This window comes from Magnolia sinica, chromosome 7, assembly GCF_029962835.1.
Source record: "Magnolia sinica isolate HGM2019 chromosome 7, MsV1, whole genome shotgun sequence".
Taxonomy (NCBI): domain Eukaryota; kingdom Viridiplantae; phylum Streptophyta; class Magnoliopsida; order Magnoliales; family Magnoliaceae; genus Magnolia; species Magnolia sinica.
The window spans coordinates 8276055-8287616 of NC_080579.1; the positions used below are offsets into that span (position 1 = coordinate 8276055).

Genomic DNA, 11562 nt, shown 5'->3' on the forward strand with positions numbered 1-11562 from the left:
TGGATCAAACTGATATTTATGTGTTCCCTTCATCCATGTCTGTGTGAGCTATAAACAGGTTGGATGGCAAATAAACATTACTGTGGGCCCTAGGATTGTTTCAACGGTGAACATCATTATTCCCACTGTTTTCTGTGGTGTGGCCCACTTGAGATTTTTATGTGCTTCAATTTTCGTACCCTACGCTAAAATGATCTGATAAAACGAATGGACGGCGTCGATAATACAAATATATCTATGGTGGGCCCCACAGAGTTTACTCAGTAAGCAATCCGCTTCCTCTGAATCCTCTCTCTCTCTCTCTCTCTCTCTCTCTCTCCCCAACCTCTCGACTGCAACTCCGAATCCTCCCCAAATCTCTCTCCTCCCTCCCAAAACGTAACCCTAAAATCCCAATCCCAAAACCCTAACCCTAAACCTAGATGTTTCCCAAGCGCAGATTCTTCCCTCTTCTCCTCCTCTTTCTTACGGTCCTTTCTTTCTACTCTTACTCTCAATCCTCTCTCCACCTCTTCCCCCTTCATCAATCCCACATTTCCAATTTTAGCCCCCCAAACCACCACATTTCCAATTCTACCCCTCGAAATTCCCAAATTCCCACTCTTATCATCAAGCTCCTCGCCTTCGACCGCCTCGCTTCCCTCTCCCGTTGTCTCCGCTCTGTCGCCGCCGCCGACTACGCCTCCGACCGGGTCCACCTCCACATCTTCGTCGACCATTTCAAGCCGCTTGATCCCTCGGCTGGGCCCGATGAGGTGGGCCGGAAGATCGCCGAGTCCCGTGCCATCCTGGCGTTCGTTGATGCATTCGTTTGGAAATTTGGGGAGAAGGTGGTGCATTACCGGACTGGGAATGTCGGTCTGCAGGCCCAGTGGCTGGAGGCATGGTGGCCTGCTTCGGATGAGGAGTTTGCATTTGTGGTGGAAGATGATCTGGAAGTCTCGCCGCTGTATTACAGGTTCCTGAAGGGATTGATTCTGAATTATTATTACAATAAGGAGAATTTCAGCCCGATGGTTTATGGGGCATCACTGCAGCGGCCGCGGTTCGTCGCAGGTGAGGTTTCTGGGCATTGTTTTTGGTTTTGCATTTGGTGTTCTGGGCAATTCATATTGTAGGCTGCATTATGGATTCGGCATTGGTGGGAAATTGGACAAATCAGAGCATTGCATTTGGTCATCTATGGTTGATTGCTCTCTAGCCACTGGATTCTACTACACAGCTTCAATGCTTTGCTGATGCCTATGCCCAAAGACCTCATGCTCCTTTAGATGCCAAGGTATCACGTAACAATATCCGCCAGCATCTGATATGATATGGGTCGCTCTTTGACAACCATTTTTTGGGGGAAAAATCTCAAAAAAATATTGGTACAATTCTAAAAAATTGTGAGGATCGCAAATTATATTATTTGATGGTGCAATGTGCCATTTTTTTTATGAGAATGTTGTCTTCTGGGCTTTGTCAGCTTGACCTGCTGAAAGTTGATGAAATATAGGCCATAAATCAAACATTATTTGTTGGGTTAGGGTCTGTTACATATAAATACAACAAGTAGAGGATGGAAAAATGAATGGTTTACCCCTTCTTCTGATATTTGCCAAAATGGTCTGGTTCGCTTCGGGTCATTGAATCCAACTCAAATTTTGTTGTTTGATCCTCAAAATAGCCTTAGATCTAGTTTAAAATCAGTTTCAAAACTTCCTTCATGGTTGAAATGAAGAAGTAGAAAAATGAGAGAAAAGTTGAAAATAAAAATTTTAAAAACGGGCTTCTTGTGGTCATATCAGCCTATAACGACCGTATCAGCCCTGTAACGGTGCTGATACGGTGCATATCAGCCCGGCCCAATTTTCTGTAACAAACTAATTCACTACCATTTCATGTCATGAGCGTGATAATTTTCTTTACATATCGGCTGATGTGGCTGATACACAACCATTTTTTAATACCATGATAGATGCTCTTTTTGAATTTTTGGTTCATGCAAGGTTTGCTGAAATGGCCATTCTGTAACAGTAGCGGCACCACCTGTTACAGGATTCGGGGTCTCCTCCAACACAACACAACACAACACACACACACACACACATGTGTATTGTTTCTAATATTTAATGTGGATGATTGTAATAGATGTAGAATGATTACATGTAGAAGACCATTCCTTAGATTGGTAATGTTAATCACATTTTTATTTTTTAAAACTTTCTAATTTCTGATGAATAGTGATCACTAGGAAAAAACCTAAAAAACAATTTTTTGGGCTAAAATTTAATGTTGACAATTTCAATAGATATAGGATGATTGCATGTACAAAAACCATGCCTTATATTAGTTATGTTAAATATAGGAGTTTTGTAGTCAATCCAAGGTTGCTAGGTTTATAAAATCATCAGACAGGTTGATACAACATTTTCACCAAAGAGTAGACCATTACGCCATCATAAACATGATCAAAACAAAAAAGAATATATATTTGGAATACTCTAAATATCTGGGATTTACTCCATATTTTTTTGGATTTTTTTGACAAAAAAAAGTTATGGGCATAACAGTCATTATTTGTAGTGGTATTGGTAGACGTAAGACATTTCTTTCATCGATGATGAACTTTTATCAAAAGGAAGGCAAATAGAGCCTAAAATCCATTACAGTAATGGATAAGAGGTTTCAATCAGTGGTTTAAAACATAGACGGTACAGGCTGGTTGGAATGGAACTAGGTAGAATAATGGGTTGAGTCATGTAGAGGCCAGTTCTAGGAAAGAAACCATTCATACTGCCTAGTTCAACTGTTCCTAGCATCTGGGTCAAGCATTGGGCTCAATGGTTCAACTACTTTCTTTTTAAAATATAGATGATAAAAAGTCATTCGAGTTGGGCAGGAGTTGAACCATTAACCCCCCTCTTAGGAGGTTAGGATCCTAACTACTTTACTATCTGTGCTTTTGTTGTATGATGAATACTGTTTTATATCTTGACCATGGATAACGAGAGCAGCTAGGAGCAAAAATTTGCCATATGTAATCATTTGGGAATTGATTAAACTATGCAATATAGAATGACATAAGATGGATTTTTAAGCAAAAGAAAGGGCATTTAGGTAATTAGGGTGAAAGTTTGTATTAAACTGCACTAAGAAAGATGTTTTAGTACGATACATTTGGATGTATTGTTCATGTTCATGTTCATGTTCTATGATCCAAGCGTTGATCTAATGGATACACAATTTTTTATTTTATTTTATTTATTTTTTAATGAATGACGACGGCATTTTATTAAAGTGAGCGCAAAGCTCAATTTACAAAACAAAATTACATCTTGGCTAAGAATGACCACTCATTTTGGTCCAAGTCCTTTATACAAGAAACCCATCACTGTATATTCATTTTAAGCCCTCTTATACACATCCATTTTTGAACTACTCTTGTTTTGGAAGCACCTCTCATGGAACCCTAGTCACTCAGCCACATCTTTAGACAATGAATCCATTCCAAAAGACGAACAAGCTCCCCCGCTTCCTCATCTGATAAGTCTTTTTGAATGTGCCAGAAGCAAGATAAATCCTTTCAAAACCAAATTCTTTTCCCATCGCTCCAAGAGAAGCGAATCTGATGTAGGACAATTAACCACCTGCTCTAAAAGCTTGAATTGTTAGAGTATGACGAATTAATCCCTTTATCTCGTATCCCAGGCCTTACATCTCATGGGTTAGGACCTCGGCCGAACCCCCTTTGTGGGCTCCAAATCACATGGGTACCACCTCACATGGGCCGCTCACCTTGAGTGTGTCTTCGCATCCCACAGGCTACCTTACTCGAGCCCGATGTGAAATGCGCATTAATCACTCCTGGTGAGGAGTCTAGAACACGAGACCTCCCCTGTGGACTCCGCCCACCCCGAGTGTGCCTCTGCATCCCACAGGCGACCCCACTCGAGCCTGATGTGAAAATGCCCTTGCATTAATCACCCCCGGTGAGGAGTCTTGAACACGAGACCTCCCGCTCTGATACCAATTTGATGCAGAACAATTAACCACTTGCTCTAAAAGCTCGAACTGAATTAGTCTCTTTATCTCATAGCCCAAGCTCCATATCTCATGGGTTAGGACCTTGGTTGAACCCCTCTCGTGGGCCTCAAATCACATGGGTACCGCCTCACACGGGCCGCCCACCCCGAGTGTGTCCTCGCATCCCACAGGCTACCCCACTCGAGCCCGGTGTGAAATGCGCGTTAATCACTCCTGGTGAGGAGTCTCGAACACGAGACCTCCCCCGTGGGCCCTGCCCACCCCGAGTGTGTCCCTGCATCCCATAGGCGACCCCACTCGAGCTTGGTGTGAAAATGCCCCTGCATTAGAATTCTAGTCTTAACCTTGTTCACCAAGGATGATATCCCATTCCACAAGCCGGATGCATTGCAAAGCGATGATCCCTTCACTCACCAACCCCTTTCCTAAAGGCCATACTTGCTCACTATTACTTCTCTCCACAATCTTCCTTCATTTGACCATAATCTCCATAACCATTTACCTAATAGGTCCTGATTAATTTGCTCCAAGTTCTTTTGGCCAATTCCCCCCTCCCTATATAGCTTGCATGCTTCTTTAGATTTTAAGAGGTGGAATTTATGTTTCACCTTAGCTGCTTGCCATAGGAAGTTCCTTCTCAACCGCTCCAATTTATCCACCACCGATGCTACACTTAAACAGTGACATGAAGTATAGCAGTATATTTGACATGGTAGCTATTATTAATGTTAAGCTGCCCCTTAATGTTAAAGGTCTGCTTTTCTACCAAGACAACTTCATTTCTATCCTTTTTATGACCTTATTCCATAGGTGTTTGTCTGGCTTACTACAGACAAAGGAAGCCCTAGATACATTGATGGAGAGACCCTGCCTTGCAACTGAAAATCTCTGCCAAAGCATCCGCTTCCTCTCCAGTAGGGTACACATTGAATGGCTCGGTCTTGGATATATTAACTCTCAGGTCCGATACTACCTCAAAACATCTCACTACCTTTCTCAAGTTATGGACCATTTCATCATTTGTGTCGCAAAATAGTATGGTATCATTGGCGAACTGAAGGTGAGAGATTGGAGGCGCAACACCTCCCTTGTTGAACCTTCCTATCAAGCCTACTTCTTGTTCTTTATTAAGCATCTTGCTTAGCGCCTCAACCAACACCACAAATAGAAATGGAGAGAGCGAGTCTCCTTGCTTAAGGCCTCTCGAAGCTTGGAAGTTTTTGGGAGAGCCATTTACCAAGGCCAAGAACCTTACAGAGCTAACACACTCCATCTAAATTCTCCATTTTTGACTGCATCCTGAACTTCCCAACATGTAGTTTGGAAAGCCCCAATGTATATGGTCATACACTCTTTAGGGCCTGTATGAAATGATGTAATTCATAGGAATTGTGGTGTATTTATCCCTTTTTAGCATTAATTACGATAGGGATTTAGGCTGGAAAGAGGTTGTATGACGTTGGCAGCAACACCTTTTGGGTTCGAAAAACAAGATGGACTCTGTGGGTTCCACCATGATGTATTTGTTTTATCAACGCCATCCATTCATTATTCCAGATCATTCTAGAGCATGATCCAAAAAATGAGGCAGATCCAAAGCTTAAGTGGACCACACCACAGGAAGAACATTTAAATAGTTATTGTTCAATCTCCACTGTTTTCTGCGGTGTGGTTCACTGGAGCTTTGAATGTGCCCCATTTTTGGGCCCATACACTAAAATGATCTAAACTATTGAATGGACGGTGTGGATATATAACATATATGATGGTGGGCCCCACAGAGTCTTAGCTTGCAATCACGTGTTAAGTCATGAAAAATAGTTCAATCTTCGAGGCGCAGCTACTCCTCCCTTTCAAACAGCAGCAAAAGGTAATGATTACCTTTTTAACCTCAAAATCCCATGAATTACAGTAATTCAAACAGGCCCTCAGATGTCCAGCTTGCATACAACTCCTTTCTTCCCTTCTTTATGTCGTGTTCAAGCATTCATGAGTCATTAGATATACAGCTGATGGTGGTTGCTTACAAATTCTTCAAGATGAAGATTCCAAACTTTTGATAAATGTAACAATATCATTGGCCTGTTTGGTTTATCTTGGGTCATGCCGGAATTGGTGAAGGAGCTTTTTCTTACTTGGCATGGTGTTTTGTTCACCCTGAGAGAAAATCTTGATCAGTGTGGTGTATAGTTTTGTTGGCTGTCCTTTGGGTGATTTGGGGGAAACAGAATGGTAGATGTCTACGCAATGAGTTTGTAAGGAAGCAGAAGTTATTTTCAGGGTCAAGAATCCTGTCGTCGAGTGGGCATCTTGTACAAGTTCAGTACAAGATTGTACTTTCCTTCTTGCTCTGGATGTAATTCTTTGAGCCTCTTGGCGCCTTCTCAATAAATTGATCTGTTAATCTTTAAAAAAAAAGAAGGATAAATGGTTCACAAAATAACACTTGAGGAGACGATCGATATGCAGAGGAAAACAGTTAAATGATCAAAAAGTTAAAAAATTCCAAATGGAGAGTTGTTTTCTTTTTTGGGCAAATGCCCCCATAGACTGTCAAGTCATTGACGTCACAACATCATACAATCTCTCCATCCATGGCAATGCTCATCATATAAACATTTTGGATCGTTCCACCATGAACCCATAATCAATGGCTAGAGTCCCCACATATCCCTCAACAATAGGTGGGGTGTACTTTAGCAAATCTCCAAAGCGAAACCTACCCTTTCAACTTCTTATACACCCCTCTTGTTCGTATATTGCAAACCACTTCCTCTCTTTCCACGTGTATGACATATGCTATGTCAACTTTTTTGTTTTAAACGGTAATATCTACTTTATTTACTTAACAAAATGCCAGAGAGGTTGGAGTCGTGGATGGACTTTTTGGGACCAAACCTCCCACAGAAACAGGTTATGGTCTCGTCTGGGTTTGAAAACATTGCTTCCAATACAAAAAAAGCAGGCCTATAGACTCCTTAGCGATAGAATCCACAAGTAAATTGGCCTCCCTAGATACCTAACAGAAGGAGACCATTATGTGAAAGCATTTTAACATAATTCCCAGGGAAACACGCACGAATAATCATCTAAAACAGCTCTTTTCTCTTGTTTCTTTTTTCAACGGCTTATCTCAACTTTGGAGTGGTTATGATTTGTAGAAATACATCGCATGATACTAAAACCACGAGCAGTCCTTTTTCTCAGAGTGATTGCCGATTTTCATTTTGAATCAGAGCCAACAATTCATAGACAGTTTGGATGCGTGTTTCCCATCATTTTTTCTTGCAGGCTTAGCTCACCTATTGATGGTCATGACTGTTGTTTTGACAGTCAATACTGTTATAATTGCAAAAGAAGCACTTGGTGACAAAAGCCACTTGATGTTCTTGTGTTTTGGAAGTATTTGTATAGTTTGTTTATTTTCGTCTAGTTGAATTTTTCTACATCGTTTAATATCATCATATATTTCTGTAGACATCTTATATTGGGTTTTTCATATCCTGTTCGACACTTCATGTCTGTGCCCGACACCAAAATGTATGTTTGTGTCCAAGTTACATAGGTACTAAATCATTGAATTGGTTGGCAATGACAGGTAAACATGGGAACAAATTGCAGTTGGATGGTGATACCCGCCTTTTCTTGTACCATATGGTGGGCACGTGGGGCCAGCTTCTCTTCCCAAAGCCCTGGAAAGAGTTTCGTCTGTGGTATGATGAACACAAGGCCAAGGATATCAAACCAATTCTCCAAGGCATGGTAATGCATGCTTTTTTAAAAATAAAAATGTGTTTATACATACATGATACATGCATACATATGTGCATAGGTACTTAAATGGAGACGTGCATGCACAAACCCAATTGAAGGAGATTCATTGCCCAGATTGTGTACCATGCATGCTGTACATGTGGATGATAATTTGAACCAGGCATCCTGCAGGTTCTGCTGTTGATTGGCCCTTAAACGAAGTTCCTTTTATAGACTCTATGGGACCTGCAGCTGATTCTTGTCTTTCAGAGTTCATTTGCATGATATCCGTTATTCAACAATCCAGATCATGGGGCCCATGATCATATCAATCGTCTGGATCATCGGACCATGAATTCCACTTGCACAATCTGCTCCCATCAGGACAATATACATCTTCCACTGCATCGGGATCCCGCTATTAAGTCTTCTATCACTCTTTTTCTGCACCAATTGTGTTCTCATAGCACAGCTATCCCATTCTCAGGGCTGTTTTCCTTCTCTTGCTCTTGTTTTGCAGGTAACAACTGGATGGTACAAAAAAATGGGTGAGAGAATCTGGACTCCGTGGTTCATCAAATTCATACATTCTCGTGGCTACTACAATATCTATACCAACTTCTTGCATGAAAGGGCTCTCAGCGTCTCTCATCGGGATGCGGGCGTGAACTATGGAAAAACTGCTGGGCCAGACTCGGAATTAATAGATGCAAGTTCTCTTGATTTTAATCTTTGGGAGATGCAGCCGCTAAGAAACCTAAAATGGTATGATTTCTGCTTCAGGGAAGTGCTTCCCAACAGAGTTGTGACGAGATTCGACGAACTAGGGTCTGTTCTTAACTCAGTGCAGAAACAGAAAACCATCATGCTTGTGAGTTTATATCGGACCCCACCAATGATCACACGAAACTTGTTGTGCCATTTTGAGAGGCTGAACATTCAGAACTGTGTTTTCATAGGCGTCGACTCGGAATTTCTATCGGAGCTTGCCAGTCGGGGACATCCTGTGATCGACGCGGCCCAGTTGATCAATGATGTCAGGTCTAAATTGATGGGCATTCAAGGATCCAACACGGAACTGATCAAAGAGATTTTGGTTAAGGCCTTTGTGATAAAACAATGTCTAGAATCTGGATATGATTCGTGGGTGATCGGTGGAAATATTCTTCCGATCAGTGAAGCCTTCCCCGAGACAATTGATAATTCCTATGATTTCTCTGCCACGAAGGATGTGGAACTTCTGTTCATCAGGAGCTCACGGGCTGCGGTGAAGATTTGGGTGGACAGTTTCATTCACAAGCTGGTGTCGACTGCGAAATCTTTCATGGTTGGTGATTCTCTTGCTAGAGATCACATGCATTTTGGGTATTTCACTGCAAGAGCCTTGGAAGAGAAGGGTGCTAGGATTAAGAGGATTGATGAGGTGCAGCACGGATTGAAAGTGGGTGGGGCCCATGTGAATCAAACTTCTTTGGAGAGTGGGAAGAAGATGGCCTTCTGGTCATCTGAGATGGGTCTGGATTTGATTCAAAGAAGGCTCAAAGACATCGGGGTATGGGTGATAGATGGGGACGAGGCATGTACAGCTGTTGTGTGTCATCAGTCGTAGCATTTTTGGTGGAGAGGAGATTTTTTTCCTGCTTTCTCACCATTTTGTAGTTTGAGGTATTGTACAATGCTTGGCCGAAGGTTTGTTTGGTTCGTGCGGTCTTTTAGTCTGTACAAGTGGGGTCCATGGCTGAGTGATCCAAGCTGTTCGAATGACAGTCCTTGCAGTGGATGGCGGTTGGACCCAAAATTCCCCAGATTCAGAAATGTTGCTGTGGATCACGATTTGAGTTATTGTGAATCAATTCCAAGTTGAAGGAAGACTCGGGTATTCAGTGATCACTCTTGAACCTGACAGATCTTTAGAAGAACTGAAAGTTTATGGCCTCTTCTTGATTGAATTGGAACTCCTGCTGCGATAGCCGTCTATTTCTTGGCTGCTTGACTCAATGGGATCAGTGGACAACCAATGAGGGGCAATCATAATAAAAGTTTGCAAGTCTGTTTGAAGACAAAAGAGAGAAGATTTCGGAAGACTCTACTTAGTAAATGGCTCGATTATATGTGCCGATAGGGGATTTTGGTACAAGGGCCATTGATGGTGTGGGCTATCAAATCAACAGTTTGCAGTTGAACCATGGGCTCCACTTGTACAAACAGTCTGCCCGACTATTGTATAATACCCCTTTTGTAGTTCACCTGTATGAATTATTCATATTCTTTCCTCTTGGAATGAAGCATTGAGAAATTTTTGGCTGAGTATTTTGTGATATTAGAGATTATGTAGTTTTGAAAAGCATGGGGTAAACGCTGTATGATTGAGTGCAGAACACCATAGCACCATAGCGGAATGCATCTAACTGCTGTTGGATGGAGATTGGATATTGCTGTGGTTTCACTTGATCCTTTGTTTCCTTAAGCTGCTGAGGCAAGTGGGGCTCAATTCCTGTCACAGTCGGCCGCTTTCACGATTGATGAATCTGATCATTGTGAGAAACTGAGGCAAGTGGGTTCCTTCTGCTGATTAATCACATTACAAGCAAATACACCCATCCAAACAGCCCATACAATCCTATTACCTGTAATCGGATTACTATAAAATACCCAGGCGCAGGTCCATCCCAAAGCACTGGAGAAGTAGAAAGGACCCATCTCTGCTGGTGTATCCTGTCGGTATGATCTTTGCATTGCACCATCATCAAAGTGGGACATGTTGGATGAATGGTTTGGATCATGGGATGGGATGCAAAAGCTTGTCCCCATCACTCTTGTGAAATGGGCCACGCTCACACATTGCTTCATCCTCATCACTCCACATAGAGGTACACTGTACATGGGTAGCTAGTCCTATTGGGGCAGGCAGGTGGTCCTTGATTGTGGGCCCCACCTTGATGTATGTGTCTTACATCCACGCCGTCCATCCGTTTCGCCAGACAAAAAATGCAGCAGATCCAAATCTCAGGTGGGCCACACCACAGGAAACAGTAATGGTTGCTATTAAAATCTTCTTGGGGTTAACTGAAGTTTTGGATCAAGTTGATATCTGTGCGGTCCCTTCATCCAAGTCTTTGTGACCTTATCAACCGGTTGGATGGCAAAAATAGAAAAAAAAATTTCCGGTGGCCCCCAGGTAATTTTTAATGGTGGGCATTCGATCACCACTGTTTCCTGTGGCGTGGTCCACCTGAGATTTGGATCTGCTGCATTTTTGGGCTCGTGCACTGAGATGAGCTGGAGAAACGGATGGACGGCGTGCATGTAACGCACATATATCAAGATGGCCCCCACAGGCATGGATACACCGAAGACGCGCCTATCCCCTTCTAACGGACCCTGCTGGAAGGAAATTTGAGAAATTTTCGTAATTTCAGCGCGAGAGTACGAATTCGGAGCCACGTAAAGGAAGAGGATTAGGCGGCCTTACCCAAGACGGTGCGCTCCTTACCGTGGGGCCCACCTTGATATATATTTTTTGTACATCCACGCTGTCCATCCGTTTTCCCAGATCATTTTAGGGCATTATACCAAAAACGAAGCAGACCCAAATCTCAGGTGGATCATACTAGTGGAAACAGTGGTGAACGATCTCCTACCGTTAAAAAATTCCTAGGGCCCACCGTAATGTTTATTTGCCATCCAAACTGTTGATAAGGTCACAAAAACCTGGATGAAGGGAAATCAGCTTGATCCTAAACTTTTGTGGCCCATAAGAAATTTTTAATGGTCAATCAC

At 42.4% G+C, this 11562-nt stretch overlaps 1 protein-coding gene across 1 annotated transcript; it reads left to right on the forward strand.

Annotated features, from left to right (window-relative positions):
• The first annotated feature begins 305 nt into the window (after nucleotides 1-305).
• Nucleotides 306-10089, forward strand: LOC131250982 (uncharacterized). Its single transcript, XM_058251411.1, has 3 exons — nucleotides 306-1056; nucleotides 7628-7791; nucleotides 8303-10089. Exons 1-3 carry the CDS (start codon nucleotides 423-425, stop codon nucleotides 9389-9391), a joined length of 1887 nt encoding a protein of 628 aa, XP_058107394.1. The 5' UTR covers nucleotides 306-422; the 3' UTR covers nucleotides 9392-10089.
• The last annotated feature ends 1473 nt before the right edge of the window (nucleotides 10090-11562 follow it).

What these genes read in the sequence shown, in the direction of transcription:
- LOC131250982 (XM_058251411.1), top strand. Translation starts at nt 423, where the DNA reads ATGTTTCCCAAGCGCAGATTCTTCCCTCTTCTCCTCCTCTTTCTTACG. An exon ending in GCGGCCGCGGTTCGTCGCAG is followed by an intron (nt 1,057 to 7,627) that starts GTGAGGTTTCTG and finishes TGGCAATGACAG; the next exon opens with GTAAACATGGGAACAAATTG. An exon ending in AACCAATTCTCCAAGGCATG is followed by an intron (nt 7,792 to 8,302) that starts GTAATGCATGCT and finishes CTTGTTTTGCAG; the next exon opens with GTAACAACTGGATGGTACAA.